This window comes from Pongo abelii, chromosome 6, assembly GCF_028885655.2.
Source record: "Pongo abelii isolate AG06213 chromosome 6, NHGRI_mPonAbe1-v2.0_pri, whole genome shotgun sequence".
NCBI lineage: Eukaryota > Metazoa > Chordata > Mammalia > Primates > Hominidae > Pongo > Pongo abelii.
In genome coordinates this window covers 34,436,579-34,459,781 of record NC_071991.2, presented here as the reverse complement: position 1 = coordinate 34,459,781, position 23,203 = coordinate 34,436,579, and the positions used below count along the sequence as shown (strand labels likewise).

Sequence of the window (23,203 nt, the reverse complement as noted above, 5' to 3'; positions counted from 1 at the left end):
CGGCTACAAAGTTCAACCCAAGGGCGGCACACCGCACACACTCAGTATATCCATTATCCCATCAAAGGACTGTATCTGCCTCTTGATTTTGCAAGACCAACACTACTCCCCACAACACCATTTAACTCACAGAGAGCAGTGTCCCTGCCGACAGCTCTCAGCCTTGGAGAAGGCTCTGCCCACGAGGCCTGGACCTACCTGACAGCGAGGATGTGCACAGGCTGGGAGCGCTGCACCCTCTGCCTCGGGGACACCTGCAGCTGGACGGACCGAGGAGGGCCTGAAGCCCGAGGCTGGCTGCGGGCATGCTGGCCGTTCTGCAGGAGGGGCACCGTGTCTGACTGCATGCTGCAGGCCGAGTACAGGCTCTCCAGGGATGCGTTCATATCGTTCACCAGGGCTTCCAGGTCCACATCATCCTCTGCACAGAAAAAGGCATGAGCAAAAAAGAAACTTTAACAATGGAGAGCAATCAAACCCAAATGTACATCTTGGTGATCAGGTTCCAAACCTCAATCCTATTTTTCAAATGTTATGTAAGGGGTAGAGGGGAAACACCGAGACAAGTATGACTGTATGGAAGCATGCATGTTACATGCATTCATCATGACTGACATTCCAGAGACAATTCAATCATTAGAGCTGGGCTGCATTTCTACCTGTCTCTAGGCAGAAGCCATTCGGAGCATCTGCTCAGCTCCCTTCAGCGCCCGCTTCTCTCCTCCCCACCCCCTCCGGTAGGCCGCACACAGCCACAGCTGCATAGCACGACCCCACTGGCCTGGACTCAGCTGACTGAATCACGGGTGTCTCCCAGGATCAGGACTCTCCCTTGCCTGGGATTCCAGAAGTGAAACAAGAGACAGAAACAGAGCAGCACCCAACACTGACTCTGGTTCCAGCCCAGAACGGTTAAGTAGGGGCTGACACTGTGGCAGGGGTTTGTGTGTGGCTGCTGCTACGACACATGCCTGAGGGCTTCGGGTGCCCACCCATCCTCTCGATTGGCCAGAGTGCAGAAGGAAGCCCATCTTCACAGAGGAAGGCATGGGGCAGATGCAGAGAGAGAAGCCACAATGGCACAGAGAGTAAGTGAGAGAGACAGCGGCGGAAAATGCACTTTAGAAAGGGAGGAATGAGCACGCAGAGACTGTGATGGTTGGTTTTATGTGCCAACCTGGCTGGGCCATGGTGCCGGGTTTTAGCTAAACACTAGACTAGATGCTGTGAAGGTATTTTTTAGATGTAATTAACATTTAAACCACAGACTTTGAGTAAAGCAGATTGTTCTCTCTCATGTGAGAGGGCCTCAGCCCATCACCTGAAGACCTGAATAGAAGAAAAAGACCGGCCTCCAAGGGGAAAGATGGAATTCTGCCTCCAGACCTGAGCTGCAACCCTTCCCTGGATGTCCGCCCTGCCAGCCTGCCCTGCAGATTTTGGACTTGCTAGCCTCCACAGTGTCATGAGCCAATTCCTAAAACACGTGTGTCTCTCTCTGCATACAGCCTATTTAATGGGTCTGTTTCTCCAGAGAAACAGAGACCTAGGGCTGCAACCCAGCACATGGAGATGGGGAGGGGTTGGGGTGGGACGGGGAAAGGGAGCCAGGAGCTAGGGCTGTGCAGCCCGGCTCTGGGCAGCCTTGAAGCTCAGCTTCCGGTGCTTTCTAAGGCCTGGCTGCATTCCTGCTCAGGAAGATTGGTAAAACATTCTTGCATCCATACAATAATTTTGTTGTTGTTGTGCTTAAGCTAATTTGAGTGAGTTTTTTATATGTAACCCAATACATTCTAATAATATTGACTCCTTTTTTCTGCATTTTTAGATTTTTCGCTTTTTGACAACATGGCAAATAATGATGGAAGCTCACATAATTCGTCTTCTCTTCTGTTCCCAGAATAGCTGCAAGTTACACCCACTTAACACACAGGGTCACAGACAGCAAGACCCTCTTCCTACCAAAGGCTACGTTGGTAGGAAGGAAAGGAGAGACTGGCACTTGCAAACTTGCTCACCCTGCCCTGCTCCTACTAGCTCTGGGCCCAGGGCCCAGGATGTGGGCTTCCTATTTTTTTTTTTTTTTTTTGAGACAGAGTCTCGCTGTGTCGCCCAGGTTGGAGCGCAGTGGCGCGATCTCAGCTCACTGCAAGCTCCGCCTCCTGGGTTCACGCCATTCTCCTGCCTCAGCCTCCCGAGTAGCTGGGACTACAGGCGCCCACCAACACGCCCAGCTAATTTTTTGTATTTTTAGCAGAAACGGGGTTTCACCGTGTTAGCCAAGATGGTCTCGATCTCCTGACCTTGTGATCCGCCCGTCTCGGCCTCCCAAAGTGCTGGGATTACAGGCATGAGCCACCGCGCCCGGCTCTAACATGAGCTTAGCAATAGTGTCCACCCCACCGGGCGGCTGTAAGGACTAGGTTAGTTACTATCTGCTTTATAACAGAGCTTGGAACACAGTAAACAGGAAGATGTTATTTATTAGCCCTATTTCATCTATTTCTTACAAAATAACAAAAAGTGATCGTTATTAACCTGGCTTAACAGCTGAGGAAATAGGCCTGGAGGAATTAAATCACCTGCCCAAGGTCACATAAGCGGTACTGAAAATAAGCTTTGCATCCCTCATTCTCTCCTACCAGGTGTGTGCTCCTCACAGAAGCTCCAGAGGGGCACTCTGCCCTCTGGCTCGGAAGGCCTTTGTTTTAAAGGGCTCCCCTCATCTCTCAAGGCTAAAGGGCATAACAAGACAAGACATAAGGAAACAAAACAACAAGGAGGGAGAGAGGTCCTGGGCAACCACGGTAGTGCAGAGGGGGTATGGAGGGGGCAGGGTCACCCCCGGGGGTAGTGCTTGGGCTTCTGGGGTGGGTGGGACAGTAAGAGCAGGGTTTAGCCAGATCACGCTCAAGATCCTGGTGAAGACAGACAGATAGAAGGGAGGGGTGAGGACAGAAGGGAGGCTGCTGAAATGGCAACGATGAGATCACTGAGGCCTGGCCAGCACAGCCCTTGCTGGAAGAACAGAGGCCACATTCAAACCAGGGCCAGGGGACAGGGCAGGGGCTGGGGAGCATCAGGCTGCAAAAGGAAGGCTGCCTTAGAAAAACAGGGGTCAGATGGATCTGAAGATGCAGACTGGGTGAAATCGGCAGCTGAGACGCAGCAAGCAGGGCCCTGTGTGCCCAGGATCTGTGTGGAAGGAGGGAAGAAGAGAGATGTTGCCATAGTTCGGATTGTGAGCGGTCAAATATTAATCCTGGCCAGATATTAAAAGGACAAAGTGCTGAATCAATAATTAATAATTACTGCATAATCAATAATTAATCACAAGGAAGAAAACTCAGAGTCAGCAGGCGAACTCTTGCTCATAGCTGGGGTGAGGTGGGGTGGGGAAGAGTTGGTTGGCAAAAAATCAGGACCCTTGGAGGAGCAGGCATGTACCTGCCTGAGTTCCCCGAGGCCCAGAAGGCTTGTGGCCTCAGGGAGAGGAGAGCCTCACTGTCAACTGCTGGAGCGAAAACTGCAGTTCAGAGAACTCTGCCTGCCAAAGACAAGACCTCAGTTCTGTATTTATTGAGACTGCTGCATTCATCTTGAGGAAAAGTTATAGTGGAGACCATGAATCTGGGGCTTCAGGAAAGTTCTAGAACGTATGCATCATGCACCTACTCATCTCCTACACTCCTATTTAGCTGACAGGGAATAGCTGCTTAATTGAAGCTCTGCAAAACAATTAGCACGAGTGCCACTCTTAACTTACCATATTAACAGCTCAATATTTCTATCTCAGTGGGCTATCTAAAAGTCAATACTGGCCAAAACACCAAGTTCACTGTAAGTATAGTCAGTCTTGGGTGATGCAGGTTGGTCTCAATGCCACACACGTGTACACATGCAAACATGTCCACACACGTGCACACACATACATGTGTGCTGTGGGGCCACTGTGCCAATTCAATGCCAGGCTTTTAATCCTGCTTTGGAAATAAAACAGTGGTACAGTTCCTACTCTGGGACTGTTCTCTTCTAGGAAAATAACATGTTTTCATTCCCTCTGGGGAATTTGCATGTGCAGTTATTTCTCTCTATGCATTCCCAACAGCCCCTTGGCTGTGCTCCCCAGGCAGGCAGCCCCCCGGGGTCTCCTGTCCTTTTCCTGCTAAGCCTTCTGTCTGTCAACCAGATCATTCCTGGGTCATAGCTCTGCAATTAGGTCAAATGCAAAGTAATTCTGTTATTATTCAAAGTAAATATAAGGTAATAGATGCCAAAATATAAACGCAACACGTATCCTCAAAATGCTTTTACTCTCCTCTGAGGTGGATTATTTGTACAACTACTTTCTACTTTAATACATTCAATCATGAATATTTTCAACAAAGCCAGGTCAATCTGGTAACTCAATAGGTTATAATCTTCATAAACTGAATCCAACCACTCTATCTGGATGTTTCAAACCTTCATACTTTCCAGAGCCATTACAGCAAAAATAAAACTTTTTAGAAAATTTAAAATGCCATACTTTAGAAACAACTGTAAAATGTCCTGTGGGGCTCATTAGCATTTTATCTGTTTAGATAATAAAATCACTTATGGTTCTCTGACTTCTAAGCTTCACTAAATTCTAACTAAGAGCGACAGTTAAATCTTCCAAACAGGGGTTTTAAAGGTTTGATTCAAAAGAAGACACTTTTTCATATTCTACACCAATTTTTTTTAAATTACTATATTAAGATACGACTGAAATCACACCGAGTTCTTACAAGCATCCCTATGGCGTTTATTCTGTCAGCTGGTCTACCTCAGTAAGGACTCTGTGTGCCACCTCTGGGCATGTGGTCAACTGCAAAATTCTTGTCTGGTCCCATGAATCCAAGTGGATCAATAATCACCCATTTGTGAAAGGCCTTCTGCCATGTAACAGAAGTGGGAGAAACAAGTAAACAAATGCTTCTCGCAGTGAATATTCAGATTGTCTATTTAATGTTAACTTGACGTCAAAATATTTTCCATGGGGCTGCCCCCCTGGGAAGAATAGTGAAAGGTGAAGAAAAACATAATTTTACACATAGAATTTCACTTCAGACGGATTTATAAGAATGTAGTTTCTGCACAAATATAGATCAAACAACATGGCTGTCAATCATGTTATTAATAGTTATTTTCCTTCTTTAAATAACCCAACCCAAAACTGGGTATTAACTTTGCCCCAAATACTTGAGTAGCTTGTCTGATCTCAAATTCACATCTCATCTAGTTTCACTGTCATTAGCAAACTGAGGCTGGCTTAGTTTTAAAATAGATATAAACTCAGGGAAACACATTTGCATTGGGCTTATAAATCATCATGAGTAAATGTCTTCCATATAGAGGGCTAGGTGTGCTGACTAGGAAAAGGCAAGGAGGACAGAGAAACTCCGGGGACAGAGGATTTAACTTCTAGCACCACCTCACCACCTTCACCAATATATTTCTTAGTTTACAGCACCATCTAGTGTCTTCTTTACATTGTTTAGGGATTAAAGATGACACTGGATTCACTTTACTAAATGATTTGGCACCATAAGGACATGTTATTTGCACTATGTGTTTAGGACGTGTCCATTATGGTCCCTTCTTCACAGACCTACACAAGCATCCATCAGTGTGCGATGCCTTCAGAGCTTTCTCCACTACCCCCTTCCCCCATTTTCATATGGAAGATATACCCTGTTAAGTCATGAACAGCTGGGGTGGGGGTATATCAGTAAGTCAAAGCAGATTCAGTCCCTAAGAAAAAAATAAATGGCACTTTACATGAAAATTCTCTAACACATGTGCAAAAGCCAAAGTCCTTACACATTTCTATCTAGAAAAGAAGTGAAGGTCAGGCTGCAAAAGTGTTTTCCACTAGACCATGTTCACTTGGCAAGCAATTTCTGTTAACTTCTAACCAATTAAAACTTTGTGCAAATATAACTTAACCTTCTACTGAAATATCTTTTTGAACAACAATTCATCTTCTATTCTCATGTATTCTAGTCACACGCACTTAATTTTCGTATATAGAGTTTGGACATAAGTAGAATAAGAAAACCAGGTATTATACGGTTAGAGTATTATTCTCTATCATATTTATGATATTTAAAGATACTCAGCAAACACAAAAGCAAACCACCTAACCACAACTCCAAACAAAAATACAAATGGAATCAATGCTTTATTTCACGGGTTCCTACACACAGGCAGGATTTGAGGCAGAAAATAAAATCCCTAGAATTAGTCTGTCCAGCAAATGCATATAAATATCCTTGTACCTAGAAAGAGCTACACAGTCATAACTCTTGGCTTTCAGTGTTTACAAGAGAAACTTCCTTCTCCCAACCTTTGTCGAAAATGGCATCCTCTCCTCTCTACTCAGCTCACAAAAGACAAGGGGAACCACCATTTTCAGTCTCTAGTAATTGAGAAAACGCATATCAAAAACTGATGAAAATTTGTAAGAATATATGTTTTTTGGTTTTTCATTATGAATAGACACACCTGCAAAAGAGTCATGACCTATACTAATGGGCAGTGGCAGGGCTCCAATCAGTGCTGGTGCCTATGGAGACTCAGAAGTCTCCACTCCGACTCCCAGGACCCACAGGCCACATGGGCAGAATCGCCATCCAAAGCATATTCAAAGTTCATGATGATATAAAATGGGACAAAAATAAACATATCCTGGGCATAACATAGTTAGACAAAGCTAAAATCACAAGGATCCTCTCAGTTTGCTGAGGCTATACTCACTTGTTCCCTGATTACTATTTACAGGTGGTTTCTTAATTATTTTTCTTAGAATGTTTTTTTCTTCTCCTAAGACAAATGCAAGCTAGTGTATCCAGGAAGGCTGCATGCATATTTAATCCTATATCCAATTCCCTGAGGGCAGGGGCATTTTCTTCTGCTACCTTGAAACTCCATCCAGACCCTCCTCCAAGAAGATCCCAACATGACTTACAGATCCAGGGCCCTACTCAACAATTCTACAGATAACACAAAATATGGAGACTACTGATTCTCTGCTTTCATAAAATCTGTCCTCCGCTCTCCTTAAAGCTACATTTAAATATACACATTCTTTCTAAATAAAGCACTACCCCGCCCTTTGAGTGTTTAAGTATCTATGGCTGCTACTTAGATTCAAAGCAACTAAGAAGCGACTGAGAGCCAAATCCCAGTCTACAACCATGAAGATGAGGCACAGAGCAGGTACAGCTCATGAGCTGCCTAGCAGGGTGCAGAAGGCTGGGAGACTAGAAGAGGAGCCCCTCCACGGAGAAGCCTCCGGCTCTACCCCAAAGACTACCGTCGGATATGCAGAGAGCCCTGAGCTGCATCCCTGGCCCTTTTGGACTTCAGGCAAGCTGCTCCAGTCTTCCGGCCTCCTCTTAGTCCCAACTCGAGGGGCGATGGTGTTTATGGCTCCCAGGATGTGGCCCGACCTTAAGGCTCTCCAGACCCTTTCTTCTTTGTTTCCTTGAAAATGTGACTGTTAACAGTGGATAGAGAAAAATCTGTATTTTGCAAATGAGCTGCTAAAATCATATCTCCCTTGTGGAAGGGGAGAGGATTCTTACAACGAAACAACCAGGAAATGATTCTGTGGCCAGAATAATCCGGTTTATGAGCCTCTTTCCTCTGTGTGCACACGGAGCCTGCCATGAAGCACTGAAAAGACTGCCTGGGCATCTGAGTGTATTTGAGTTTATGGGGCTCCTTCAAAATGCGAAAGTAAACATTTGACACGCTTTCTTCAAGTTTCCATTTGCATTTTTCATGTTTCACAGGGGCTGCACCCTTGCCTTCCATGTGAGGTGTAACTTCCCCTTTTAAGTCATTTTGCCTTAGCCTTCCTGCTTCTGCGCCTGGTAGGAGTTTAATTTCACCAGCCAGGGCTGCCAACCTAATAGAATTTCTGACTCTGGGTGTGTCAGTGCTGGGCGGAGGAGTCTCTGAGCCCCGGGGTGATGAATCCTGAATGTGTCAGGTGATCCTTAGAAGAAACAGAGCAGGAGATGGTAGGGGGCTTTGCTTTCCTTGGCTGGAGGCAGCCCTGCCACCCACTCAACCCAATGTTTCTGTTGCCCCCGAGCACTGGCCACCTTGGGAACCAAGATATTGGGAAGGGACCTGAAGGGCATAAGGGAATCCAGAGACTCTTGAGAAGGGATCGTAGCTCACCTCAGAACGCCTGGAGCAGGTGGCTAAACACAGCAATTTTAGGAGCCCCTGACCCCTTTGTCCAGAGTGTGGCGAGTCACTCCAGTGAGGAAGAGAGTTTGGCAGGTGGCAGCCCGCCTTTGCATCTGTTTGGGTAGATTGCTAGGCTCTGCTCATTTTGGCCTACACCTCTGCTGACGTTTTCCCCAGGCTCTGGGATTTAGGTGGGAAAAGTCATCGACGTGCCCTCAGGCAGGGTCAGAGCCATGATATCTGCTCTTTGGTGTTTTTGATTAAGTGTATGAAAAGGATTGGTAACAGTATTTGAAAATCAATGATCATGTCGGCTCAACATCACCCGAACAAAGGGATGACCCCCATTTTTGCTTTTTATCTTTCAGGCCTTTAGTATTTCCAGTTAAGTATTTGACAAGTTAAAAACCAATATATATACTACTTTGTTTCTGTACTTTTTGGCTTGTCACTTTATAGCAGTGGTTTGAAAAGTTTTAAATCAGAAATGAGTATTTACACTTTGGAAAATATATTTGAATCAGAGAGGAAAGGTGGCCTAAGGAATGAGATTTCATGACAGAAAATGGTTTTTATTAATTAGTAACTGTCAGCATATATTTTCTGGTCCAATTCAAAGGGGAGGGAAACATAAATCTGTTAAATCTCAATGCTCACACTGAAATGTTGCAATGGGGAAATTTGGGCTTATTCATATTCAATAATTAAATATCTTCAAAGCTTAGAAGAAATACAAATTTGTTTGTCTTTCTTTGTTCTATTTTTAAAAAGTAAAAGCAGGTATATACCCCCCAAAATTGAAAGTAGGGACTTGAACAGATAATCGTACACCCTTGTTCACAACAGCACTATTTACAACAACCAAAAGGCGGAAACAGCACAAGTGTCCCTCAACAGATGAACAGATAAAGAAAATGTGGCACATATACACACAATGGAATATCATTCAGCCACAAAAAAGGAAGGTGACTCTGAAACGCACTAGAACTCGGAAGAACCTTGAGGACATAATAAGCCAGTCACAAAAGGACAAACACTATCTGATTCTGCTCATGGGGTCCCTAGAGTAGTCAAATTCCTAGAGATAGTGGAATGGTGGTGGCCAGGGGCTGGGGAAGGAAATGGGGTGTTATTTATTTGATGGGTACAGAGTTTCATTTTTGCAAGATGAATAGAGTTCTATGGATGGATGGTGGTGAAGGTTGTGCAACAATGTGAACGTTCTTAATGCCACTGAAATGTGCATTTAAAAATGGTAAGGATGGGCTGGGAGCAGTGGCTCATGCCTGTATTCCCAGCACTTTGGGAGGCCGCGGCGGGTGGATCACCTGAGGTCAGGAGTTCGAGATCAGCCTGATCAACATGGCAAAACCCTGTCTCTATTAAAAATACAAAAATTAGCTAGGTGTGGTGGTGTGCACCTGTAATCCCAGCTACTCAGGAGCCTGAGGCAGGAGAATCGCTTGAACCCGGGAGGCGGACATTGCAGTGAGCTGAGATCGTGCCACTGCATTCCAGCCTGGGTGACAGAGCGAGACTCCATCTCAAAAAAATAAATAAAAAACAAAAAATAAAAAATAATGGTAAGGATGGTAAATTGTGTTAGGTATATTTTACCACAATTAAAAATAATAATTAAAAAAACAAATGCAGTTTTTAAATTGAATTGTTCCCAGGTTACCCTCCAGGTGATGCCAGGCAGATTGGCTTGTTAAAGGACCAGGACAAGGCTGGTCATTTCCTAAGTTACACTAAACATAGATTCCTCTTCCTAGAAAAATAAGAATTTTCAGTATAAATGTGTATGCTTCCCCACCAATCCTGCAGACCATGGCAGGTGGGATTTTAAAAAACTGTTTTATCTTTAATGACACATGCCAAGTGCCGCCGCCAGTGGAGGCTCATTAAATTAAACTTATAAAAATGTAGAAAGTCTATCTCCTTTTACAGACAGCTGGGCCAACAGCCCCTCACCCATTTCCCCAGGACAACTGGTAGCAAAGGCTAAAGTCTAGGGCAAACTTCAGAATCAAATGCAGATAGCCTGGCGGCCAGACAACTGCAACTCAATCATCACCCAAAAAAAAAAAAAAGTAAGGTAATAATTAATCACTCTGTACTTTGATTCCAGTGAGATTTTTTTTTTAATTGTGGTTTAGGGAGTTGTACAATAATTATATTTTTAAAAAATAAGGAAAGCAATTCATCTTAGTGATTTCATCAAAGACCTGGCATCCAATGTCCAGTGAGCATCCCCTAGAAAAGCATGTAAAGTTTCCTCTTCCCTGGGTTTTATCCTGCTACACTGCTGCAAGGAAGCACCTGGGCATTACTAAGATCCCGTCAGGCCCTTTACAACTGCCTGGACTCTGCACCATAGAGCCTATACAACACAGGAAATAAATTTTCCACTACCAAAACATTACAGCCTGCCCAGCAAGAACCAAAAACCTAAGCTAAAACTGCATTTAATGTGCACAGATTCAGCTAAGCAATTTCTATCTGTACTACTCAAAAGACACTTCGGGAGTGACAGAGAAACATACCCACAAAATATCACTCAAAAAGAGCAAAGGATTAACTGTATCTTTCCCAAGTCTTCCTTAGCCATTTGATCTGTTTCCTCTCAGGCTTTTTATTTCAATTCCTAATTCTTCTATTACATCACCAGTCACAGAGAAGCAGAAGTACAAGACACTATATAAATAACTTGTCATTCTGGAAGGTTCTCATTTTCCATGAACCCTAAAAATATTAGCTGGAGAACACTGGAATTGAAGAGGGAAAATCCAGGTTATGGTCCAAATTTCTGTCACTCACTACCACTGTGCTCTCAGAAAGTCCATTTTTTAAAGGTAAATTAGACACCGGGGAATCTTTACCATCACATCCAATGTTAACACTCTATGATTCTGTGGATTTAACTCCATAAATTTAAAATCCATTCATTTACCCGATATTTCTCTTCATTCAACAAATATTTGCTGAACACTAACTACATCACTTCAGGTATTGGAAATACAGATGTTAACAAAACAGACACAAATCCCTGCCACCTCGATGCAGTGACGTCTTAAGCAACGACCTTTGGAAAAGGATTTACAAGGCTAAATATAACATAGCAAGAAAGGACAGGAAACTGTTTTTACTACTTCTGGAAAAATAATTCCCTCCACAAAGAAGCTAAAACCTGCTTCAGTTAAGCGGCAACTAAAGGAGAGAGGAGGGGGTGGACATATCCCGTAGGAAAGAGTGGGCACCCAAGGGCAAGGGGTACTGGAGCCCAAAGGAGGGATCCCAAGCCCCAGCGTTCTGCAAGAGAGGTGAAGGATGAGTGGGAAGTCAAGGGAAGTGCAGAGTCGAGTACAGTGTGCGTCCTCAGACGAAGAGTTTCCTGGCAGAGTTCATGACGCTCCCAGTTTATAAAAGTATCCCAGAGGCCAGAAATTCTCCTAGGATGGTTATGCACACTGCTTGGCAGAGAGAAGAGTTTTAAAATGAGATCTCTGTTTACAGGCAAGACAGTCAAGTAGAGGGCATTCAGCTCTGAAAAGAGCCTGAATTCTAAGGCATCAGGATGAGAAAAGTCATTCTAGGAGAACAGTACCAGGCGATTCCAAGAAATGGCAGTTCTCCAAAAACTGCAATGCCCAGGAGAGAGGAGCTGGTTTTCCAGAATGTGGATGGAAATGCAATTTAACCAGAAAAAGAGGACACTCCAGATGGGCCTGAAGGGGCAGATGATCTAGAGCTGTAACCCTCAAACCGCCAGATGCTTGGGGCCACCTAGGAACTTCTGGGGTGGGAAACCCAGTTCCTGAGATGCACCTGGCATTCTGATTCCCAGTCTCCGGGGGTGGGCTCAGAAAATGAACAGAGTTCCTGTTAGGGTCTGAATATTTGTGTTCTCCCAAAATTCATGTGTTGAAATCCTAACCTCTACAGTGAAGGTATTAGAAGGTGGGGCCTTTGGGAGGTGATTGGGTCATGGGGGTAGAACCCAAATGATGGAATTCGTGCCCTTATAAAGCCCTGGACAGACCCTTCCCCATTCCACCATGTGAGGACACAGCAAGAAGACGCCATCTGTGATGCAGAGGGAGAGTCATCACCAGCTGCCAGATCTGGGAGCACCTTGATCTTGGACTCCCCAGCCTCCAGAGCTGGGAGAAATAAATTTATGTTGTCTGTAAGCCACCCAGTTGATGGCATTTTCTTATAGCAACTCAAACAGACTAAGACAGGTCCAAAATGAATGCTTACTATTTTTAAGATATTATTTTTGAGGTGCCTTCTGAACAGTGCTCCAGGGAGAGAGGATGCTCCAGGTTTTGATGAACAAAGTGTGGAACAGGCACAGGGAGAGAGATTTCACAGTGGGGAGTCATGAGAGGGGAAAAGACTCATGTTATGATTTTTATTGTTTCTCTCTATAGAACATTACATTATTAATGAGTATGACAAACAAAAGCCACCATTTTTTGGGCACCTGCAAGGTACCAGATCCTATGCCAGGCAATTCTCATAGTTCAAGCTATTTCTAATCTTCCTACCAAACCAGCCAAGCAGGCATTTTTATGTATTTCAGGGGAAGAAACTGAGGCACCCAATAACTTGGCTACCAAGACACAGAGTGGAGAGTCTGCCTAACTCCAAAGTTGCACATACTGCCTCCTTACATTTTAATAATTTTCTTTAGTTTTTTCCTCACTAAATATAAGTTTTATTTTTTTATTTAGATACGTTCCTTTGTCAGTGAACTTGAGTTTCTAGAAGGCTGGAGCTGCCCTTGCCTCATGACCTTACCCTGAGTCTGGCACACAGCAGGTACTCAGTACATGTTTGTTGAGTAGGTGGGAAATAGATTCATCAGTTTCCGTCAATCAAGCGGTAGAATTTTCCCGAAAGCCAGACAGCCAGGCAGGGTTCCCAAACTCTCCGGAGGCTGCTGTATCTCCAATCTTTTAGTTTCTTGGAAAAAGGCCCAGAGGGTAACCCACCAGGTACATAAATGCCAGATTATCTTCTTCCAAAAATGGATGGCACGTGTCCAAAGAAGAGCTGTTCCAGGCCCAGGAATCTATTGGCAGGATACATTCCCCAGCAGTCAGGCCTTACCAAGTCTACCTGACCATGCCAGGCCTCCCTGCTCCTCCGTAGGCTCCAGGAATGACACTCAACAAGCCCTCCTCTATGGCGAGCCTTCACACCTCTGCCTTGAATCCTGCCTTGCCCATCCCAATAGTGTTTCCGTCCAGGAAGTACAGCAAATGCAACGCCTGCCCTGGGCTTTTCTGCTCTGAGAAACCCCCCTGCCTCTTGCATGCACGCTTCCCACACAAGCCCAAGCCTTTCATGTCTCCACTCAACCCTGGATGCAGCTCCATGCATCTGCGGATACTGCCGTAGGGAAGACACCATTTTGCATGTCACTACCTTCTTCTCTACTTCCGCATGGTGTCTACAAAACAACAAATCTGCTGTCCTTCTAAGGCACAGCAGCTGCCCATGATATAAGGTCAATCTCCCCCTCAGTATCTTGTCTTGCCAGCAGAGACCACAATGGAATATGAGAAGTTGGTGCTTGGTGGGATGCTGGGCGCTGCCCTGGGAAGATTTCTATTTCCAAATGGAAGGTGAAAATAAGAGTGTGTCTGACACATCGTGTACTTACTGCTCACATCTCCAAGGAGCATAGACACTTAGCACTCAACAAAGCCAAATTCAGTATTGTATTTCACAAGTATTCCTCGTCTGTTCTGCTCGATGCAGCGTATGCTGGTGAAAAAGAGTGGTTCAGATTGAGAAACCATGGAGGGGAGGGAGGAACAGTACAAGAATCTAGCACTATGCCAAATGTTCACATATGGCATCTAAGTAGCCTTATGCCAAACCATGAGCTAAATGCTATCAGCCACATTTCACAAATGAGAAAACCAAGGTCAGCAAGGCTAAAACACACACTCAGCACCACACAGCCAGGAGTAAAACTTGATTCCTCCTCTGGTTTAACTACAAATCCAACATCTTTCAGTTTTCCCAGATTTAAAAAACAAAAAATAACATGATCCCTGGGCTTAAGGAACATAAACTGCAAAGACAGACATGTATTTGATAATTTAATAAAGTGAAGTATGACAGGTCTGGGGGAGAAGTAAAAAGCCACAGGGGATACCAAAGAGGAAGCAGCTGCTTTTAATGGGCAGAGGGAGAAAGAGAAGCATCCAGGGAGAAGGTAGTGTCATCTTTGTCAGGACCAAAGAATGAGAGAAACTTAAACACACAAAAGAGGTTAAATCATTCCTGGCTAGGGGCTGCCCATAGACAAAGGCCGGGGAGGGCAAAAATAAACAGCGGTTCCAGAAAAGCAAGCTGTCTATGCAGCTGGCCCAGGTGACCTGTGTATAGGAAGGACGTGAGAAGACGCCAAAGGGTAGAGTGAGGACTCACTCCTGGGCCACTGAATCCCACTCTCAGAGAAGACAATGGTGTTCCCAGACTGTTTAAAAAAAAAAAAAATCTGACAACCACACAGAATGGTCAGAAGGTGCAGAGGCAGGCAGTGAGTGACAAGGGTAGGGGTGGGGGTCGGGTGGGTGAGGGGGGGCAGAGGTGGAGCAGATGTTGAGTGAGACCTGGGAGAAACCGAACTGTCGGCAAGCACGTGAACAGGGAAAGATGGATTCCAGGTCACTGCAGAGTGCACCAGAAGCAGGGGTGGAGGTTATCAGGGGCATACTGTGAGTCTGTGACAGGAAGTACTCCCAACCAAGGAGAGCTGGCCATGCACAGAGCCTGCTCCTGCTGGAGGGTGGAGGCCAGGAAGAGTCCAACCAGACAACTTGCCTTCATCTCTCTCCAAAACCACTCCCTGCTTCAAATACCCACAGTGGATTAGCCTCAGTCTAGAGTCACTGGGTCTAGAGTCTAGAGTCACTCAGTCTAGAGTCTAGAGTCACTGGGAGTGCCCCGTCTGCTCCAAGGTGGGGAAACCATTTTGCCATGATGCAGAAATCTAGCTGATCCCCCCATCAGTAGCTGGGGTGCTGCAGGGAATCCCCATTCAGGGTGCTGAGTCCCCAAGAGGAAGCACTAGTTATGCAAAGGTACTTTCAGCCATTTGGTATGCAAGTAGATTAGAAGCCCGCTGCAATTATTTTTCAGTGCATTTAAAAATATATCCACAAAGATGGGAAGGTTAATGGCTGGGCACTAACTTCCTCTTGTCATTGCCCCCTCACCCTTTGAACAACTCAGGACTATCGTGAAAGACTTTCTTGGTCAGGCTGAATCCAAAGTTGAAGGGGTTTAGTGGCCAGTCCATGCAGGTTGTAAGGGAAATAGATGGGGATGGGGAGACCACAAGGCAGGTTCCTAGTTCCAACACTTGCTGAGTCTCGGGGCACCCTTGAACACAGAGCATTGAACACCACTGAAATGTCTGCTCCTCAGAGGGTCACTGTAAGGACTGACTGCAAATGTGCACACAGTGTCTACCCATGGGTAAGAAACTAACATTTTTGAGGACCTCCTTAGAGATGGGATTAATTCATAGTGGGGAGTATAATATTAGCCATGTTAACAAAAGTGATATTGGAAACCTTGCTAAATTGCTTCTGAAGGCAATACTAGTACATTCTGTAGCAAATGACAGAGGGTTTTTATTTTTATTTTTTTCCTTGTAATCTAACTGAAATTCTCTAGTTTGACATCTTCCTTTGGGGATAGAATTTAAAATTGTATAAGAAAGATAACTCATGCCAAAATAAGGAAGCATTCTACTTATTTGGAATGACTAGAGTCTGGCTGATTAGTACTGGTTAATTGTGGTTAAAAAGGGAAAAAAAAAGGCTGGGTGCGGTGGCTCACGCCTGTAATCCCAGCACTTTGGGAGGCCAAGACGGGCAGATCACCTGAGGTCAGGAGTCTGAGACCAGCCTGACCAACATGGAGATACCCCATCTCTACTAAAAGTACAAAATTAGCCGGGCGTGGTGGTGCATGCTTGTAGTCCCAGCTGCTCGGGAGGCTGAGACAGGAGAATCGCTTGAACCCGGGAGGCGGAGGTTGTGATGAGTCAAGATCGTGCCACTGCACTCCAGCCTGGGCAACAAGAGCGAAACTCTGTCTCAAACAAACAAAAAAACAGAAAAAAAAGAAAAAGAAAAAAAGGTTAATTTAGGCAAAGTACAATATAGTGGAAAAATATAATACAGACATTGGATTTTAGGAGAAAGAATATTCTCATTTCTACCTAGGGGAAATTTAAAAGTATTCTTTCATCACTGATCTTAATGAAATGAAAGAATTATTTCTTTCTAAGTTGTACTCTGCTACTTCGAAAAAGGATTTGCACTTCCGTGGACGAAAACGGTCCATATGTTGTGGATCATTAAATCAGAAATAACTCGCTGCTCACCACTGCGTCCCCTGGGCCTGGGCCCCAGGCCTCCTATCGCCTACACGAGCAACCGATACTTGTTTCACAAATGAATGAACGAATGAACGAATGAATGAAAGACACAGGGAAACTGCGGAGCAAGAGGATGAAAAGCAAACACACCAGGGGAACAGAAAGAGTTGCTGGGATAAAGCCCTCTATTGAGCTGCAAGCATCCTGACAGCTAAAGGAAACATGAAACATTAATGGAGTCCAATTATCTACCAAAGGGGACCAGACAAAAGAGTGGCGTGAACTGTCAGAGCATGGGGAAGGCGAAGGCCCAGAATAGCTGAGATTTGAAAAATTACAAAGGATGACAATGGCTTTTTCAGTTCTGCTCCAAATAAGGACCAGGAGGGAGAGGTCTGCTGCTTGCCTAACACACTGGGGCAAAACAAAGAGAACACAGGCTCCTCAATGCCTTTTTTGTTCCTATCTTCCTTATTAAGACAAATGATCTTCAAAGTGGAAAGGAAGGAATAAGCACAATTAAAGGGAAACCACTGTCCCAGGCAGGGGGGGCAACTGTAGGGATTCAATCTACTGCTTTCAAGGCCAAGGAAAACTCAATCCCTACAGCTGAAATCTTGGTTTGAGCCACCGAACGATCTGAGGAATCAAAAAGAAAGAAAATACTGGTGGACTTGGATAAGGAAGGAGGGCTAATCTAGAAGCAGAATAGTAGAGGGACGAAATGCTTAGAGGCCATCAGCCTGGGTTCAAATCCCAGCTCTGCCACTCTCAAGGGCTGTGATCTGGGCAAGTCCTCTACTTCTGGCTTCAGTTTCCTCAGTTTCCCTATAAATATGGAGATAATAATAGTGCCTACCTCATATGACAGGTAGATTCAACGGGTTAAAATACGAAGCATAAGTTCTTAATAGGTTAGGAACCTACTACTATAGCTGGAGAAGTCACTTAAACATGTAAGAAACAGAGATGAAGGTAAGAAATCATGGCATATTTATCTAATAAACTATACTATCATAATTTAACTGTAGGTTGCAGAACAATCATTAATGACATGTAAAAATGCTATTATTTGCTGTGGCATGACTCCATTTCCATAAGGCTGAAATAAAATATGGGCATTAGTTATTTTGTGGGAAAAGGATTATAGATGATTTTTCTCCTAGCTTTTCTGCATCTCAACCCAAATAGAAGGTATTTAGTGTCTGGGGTGGGGGCAGTCACAGAAATCACAATTATCATCAACTTTGGCATCAGTGTGCAACCGGAGACCAACATTCACTACTTTTCAGGACTGTGTTGAGCGTTTCAGAAAAAGAAAGTTACCACTGGAAATAGCACAGTTTCACCATGAGAAAATGATACTAACACAAAAGTTACTTTTGCACAGATACAGTTAGCCCCCCATATCCACATATTTAACCAATTGAAGATTGAAAATATTAAGAAAAACAGTGTACCTGCACATGTACAGACTTTTGTCTTGTCATTATTCTCCAAATAATTCAGTGTAACAACTATTTCCACAGCATTTACATTGCATTAAGTATTATAAGTAATCTAGAGATGATTTAAAGTATAGGGGAGAAAATGTGTAGGTTATACACAAATACTATGCCATTTTACATCAGGGCCTTGAGCATCCTTGGATTTTGGCATTCGCAGGAGGTTCCTGCAGATATCAAGGGACAACTGTGTACACACACACACACACACACACACACATATATATAATGAATAAAATCTTGAAGATTTTTTGTGGATAACATAGTAAAAGATCAGCTAGATAAGAGAACATTAGAGGAATCATGACACAATATGCTGTCTTCCTGCTTGAGTTCCTGTTCTCTCACCAATCATGCCCTCATCCAAACTGCTAACGATGTCTCATGAATGGCAAGGCACAGCAGGAAGACAGGGCATTGGGGACTGGATTCTACCTTTGCTTGCCTAGAGTTACCAGGACTTCCCACAAGAAGGGGAGAGGCAGGGGCTCAGGACCTTTCTGGAGCCCACAAGTCTATTAATGGCATGTGAGTTCAGGAATTCATTAAATATCTATAAAGTATGACTTCAGACCAGGCAGTACAGTAGAACCTTGTGGTATATACCAGGCAGTATATACGTCACAGTAAGTAAGACATGTGTACTGCCCTCAAGAAATGTATGATCTAGGGAGAAAGGGAAAAATACAATATATAAAATAATGCTCGCAACAGGCAGCTTATACATATAGGTGTGTGCAGGGTGGCTCCTCTAAATTAAAACCTGAGATGGACTTTGGCTTTGATTCCCATCCCACCACTGAGTTAACACCTGTCTGTGACTTCTGGGCAAGTTATCAAACCTCTCAGCCTCAGTTTTCCCATCTGTAGCTCTGATGAGGAAGATAAGACATGCAGGGAGGTTCTAGCACAGGCCTCAAAGTCGTCATCAGCATCATTATTTTTGCCAATAATTATGCATGATGGGTACATGCAAACGAAGAATCTAAAGTGCAAAGTGATTCCTAACTTACCCCTAGTCAAAGAGCATTGCTGGAAGAGACCAAAAGACAGAAAAACAGCCAGCCCAAACCCAGGCTGTGTCCCTCGGCACCTAATGTTGCTCAGAATGGCTTCTTGGAGGAAAAAAATAAAATTTTTTCTTGATCTATTTTACCTTCTCTAATAACTGGCATTCTTTTCTAATTTTGGTCTTTTCCTCTTGACAGTCTCTCCACTAAGAAATTGGTGCTTCTGAAATAGTCCATCCTCCAATCTTTCTTCTACACTTCCCCTGTTACTACAAAGGAAAGCACTGCACCAAACACATTGCTACAAATTAAAGCTGCATGCCTATAACCAGTATTTCTGGCTTAAAGAAAACCAAGAGAAGAAGCTAAAGAAACTAAAGTCAGAAAACAGCTGTAATGGGTTGGAGAGGACCTCTGAACTCCAGAGCCTGAAAGACATTCCTCAAGTCAGGAGTCAAGTGTTTGTGTAGGATGTCTCCATCTGAGAGAATGAACTACATACAATTCCTGGGTTATGACTCCAGCAATCAAGGAAAATGTTTCGATTCCAGCTCAGGAGGCTTCACTATGACAATCACACACACAGCCCTGTTCTCCAGACGGAACAAAGGCATGATGAATGTGTGTGCTTTGCAGGCATGGGATTGGAGCGCCCGAGGTACACATGGAGCAGAGGAGACAGACACAGAAGGCACAGAGGCTGGAAGAGCACAGTCTCCACTTTCAGGCAGGACCATAGCCTGCCCTGCCCACAAGGCTAAAGCAGCTACACCAGCAAGGAGAAAGGGAGACCCAAGCAGTTGCAGTCAGCAAAGAAGAGAAGCCAGCCGGAGCAACAAAGTGTCTCTGGCCAAGCAGAAGACAAAAAAAGCTGGGCAGAGACTCTGCAAGGCTTCTGTTACGGAGAATAGAGGGAAGTGGGTGGGTAGGACCACTTCGTCTGTGGTCAGAAACTCTGCAATCCTGGCTCACGCCTGTAATCCCAGCACGGACAGATCACCCGAAGTAAGGAATTCAAGACCAGCCTGGCCAACATGGTGAAACCCCGTTTCTACCAAAAATACAAAAATTAGCCAGGTGTCACGGCACATGTCTGTAATCTCAGCTACTTGGGAGGCTGAGACACAAGAATTGCTTGAACCTGGGAGGTGGAGGTTGCAGTGATCCAAGATAGTGCCACTGCACTCTAGCCTGGGCAACAGAGTGAGACTCTGCCTCGAAAACAAACAACACCAAAAACAGAAACTCTGCAATCCATCACGACGCCACTAACTGATAACAATGCAAGAGTAGGGGGCTAGGGTCAATTTGTGACGGGGTATTTGAGGGGACTAAGGACATGCTAAAAATGAGTTTTGGGCTCTCTGCCAAATTCTCATAGAGTGGATCTCTCAATAGAGTGAATGACCTTGAATGACTCTGGCCAATAACTTAAATTCTCAGATCCTGTCTCCACCCAAACTAGGCTAGGTGAGATCTCACAGGACGAAGAATCTGTGGTGTATGCAGCCACTCATCCCTCACCTACCCACAGGCTGGCACTGATTACCGAAGCCTGTCTTCCTAGGGATGAGACCTCAGACTCCCCCGAGCACTGAACTCAGGGGTCTCAGAGCACCTGTTAGTAGGAAAATTCTGCAGTTTGGTGAGTACACTGTAATGGCACAATCATTCATTTCAAATTTTTAATTTATATAACTTTTTTTCCATTGTAAGAATAACCACATTATAGGCACATTGAGAAACTGCAAATAAGCCAATAACAAAAACACATTTCTCACCCCAAGAGGAATGCCATGATAGCAGGTAGACTGTCAATCTCTAAAAACTTGACAATGCATGTCTTCCTTCCCTCTCTCAGCTCCTAACCTCTCTGCTATTGGGAAGCCCCCCAGATCCTGAGAGCTTTAGGCTCTCTCCCTCCCTGTGCCTGGGACACACCTCTGCATCCTCCCAGGGTGCAACCCACTGGATATGTCCCCCACCACCTGCTCAGACCATGACTTCTCCCCACTGCCTACACACCGCCTCGTCCTCAAAGGTCTGAAAATATTCTTGGGAAATAAATCAAGAAAAATACTCAGAGTGAAATAAGTCAACTTCCTCAAATTTCAAACTCATCATCTATTCATTTTCCAACTAGTGGTGCCACAAATTGCTCCAGGATGATGTATCAACATCAAAACCACACATTACTGATAACAAAACACCCTATCTCTTGACAACTGCAAAACCTTTGAGGAAGGCATTATCCTGGATCAGTAAGTTTTCTAGGGAGTGAGAGTGACACACCTTCCAGCAAGAGGACCTATTTTCATTTTCCCTCTTGTACATATCGTACATCATCCTCTTGGCTGCTTTCTTTCTTAAGCAGGGGGCAAAGAATATAACGCGACCTTTAGTGACTTCAGTCCTCTCTCTGAGCATGATTGATGTCCACTGGGCTAATGAGGTGTAATGCTATTTGCTCCTAGGTAAATGGACTTACCCTGCTGGACTCCGTGAGTTCTAATGGCTCCTTTTGCTGGCCTCTCTCTTCCAATACTATACCGCTGCCAAAACCAACTCTTACTGAGGTGAACTTACAGGAATTTCCAGGGTCTTTTGTTCTTTCCTGTCTGCTATAGGTTTAGATAATAAACATTCAAAGTTCTGTCATTGTATTTTTAAATAAAATGAAAAAGAATAGTAATTATACTTTTATTTTCATTATGAAAAATTGTTACGTTTGTTCAAAATTTTTAAATACACAATATTATAAGGTGAATAAAAATCACCCATAATCCCACCACCCAAATTAAACATCATTATATAAAACATATATTGTGCTCTTATTTTCTCTTTCTACAAAATTGGGACCATACAGTACTGTAACCTGTTTCCCTGTTTTTTTCACTCAGTAAATCTGAGCATCTTCTCAAATTACTAGATATTTAACATATTTTAAGACAGAATCATCAGTGTATGTAATGTTTATCTGATCAGTCTTGTCTTTCCCTATTTCCTTTATTCTAGGGGAATATGCTATTGATTGAATTGAAGTGGATATACATGCACACACATGCACATGTCATTGAAATAAATTCCTGGAATTGATGGGTTTAAATGTATGACCTTTGCAAGGCTTTTATTAGACAGTAGCAAACCGCCTTCCAGAATTAGACCCACTTCTTCGCACTCTCTAGCAAGAGTTACTTCTTAAAGAGGGCACACCATGGCAGACATGATATCCTATGCTTTACAGACGCCTCTTTCCAGTTCTCACAACAACTTCACAAAGAAGGCACTGTTGTCCCATGTTATAGACAAGGAAACTGAGGCTCAGTACACAAGAGAGCAGAGTTTCAAATGAAACCAGCGTTCACTGGCAGCCTCTCAGGCTGTTACCACTGCACCACAGGGCCCACTAAGCTCATGAGCCTTTGGGAGCTCTCTACAGAGTCAGCTCTATCTACTTTTGTACACAGACTTCAACATCTCTTTTTCAACCCTTTGGGCATCTTTACTCAATTGTGTTCCTGGTGAGAGGCATGGCCAGGAATCTCTGCTTGGGTCATGAGCATTAACAACAATCAGACAAAATTTGCCTAAAACTGAGAGGCCAAACTTCTAAAAATAAAACTTCACATCTCAAAAATATTGTTGAGGAAAAAACTAAACGTAGCATTACCCTACAATCCAGCAATTCCACTTCTAGATACATATCCCAAGGATTTGAAAGCAGGAACTCAGACCCTTGTATGTCAATGTTCACAGCAGCACTATTCCCAATTGCCACAAGGTGGAGGCAACCCAAGTGTTCCTCCCTCAACAGATGATGGAAAAATAAAATGTGGTCCATCCACACAATGGAATATTATTTGGCCTTCAAAAGGAAGGAAATTCTGGCACATGCTACAACATGGATGAATCCTGAAGACATGCTGAGCTAAAGAAGCCAGTTACAAAAGGACAAATAGTGTATGGTCCCATTTACATGAGGTACTAAGAACAGGCAAATCAAGTGACAGGAAGTAGATTAGAGGTTACCAGGGACTGGGGAGAATTAT

At 44.1% G+C, this 23,203-nt stretch overlaps 1 protein-coding gene across 14 annotated transcripts in view; it reads right to left on the bottom strand.

The window, feature by feature from the left end:
* Positions 1–23,203, bottom strand: part of GRB10 (growth factor receptor bound protein 10) — a 203,454-nt gene that overhangs the window by 84,000 nt on the left and 96,251 nt on the right. For 10 of the 14 annotated variants that reach the window (XM_024249931.3, XM_024249932.3, XM_024249925.3 and 7 more), the window contains one exon: positions 199–421. In XM_024249931.3, coding sequence (XP_024105699.2) covers positions 199–386 — 188 coding nt within the window. In that variant the 5' untranslated portion in view covers positions 387–421. Of the gene's footprint in view, positions 1–198; positions 422–21,642; positions 21,776–23,203 lie in introns of all 14 variants that reach the window. The other 4 variants (XM_054559175.2, XM_054559174.2, XM_054559176.2 and 1 more) reach the window with 1 other exon arrangement.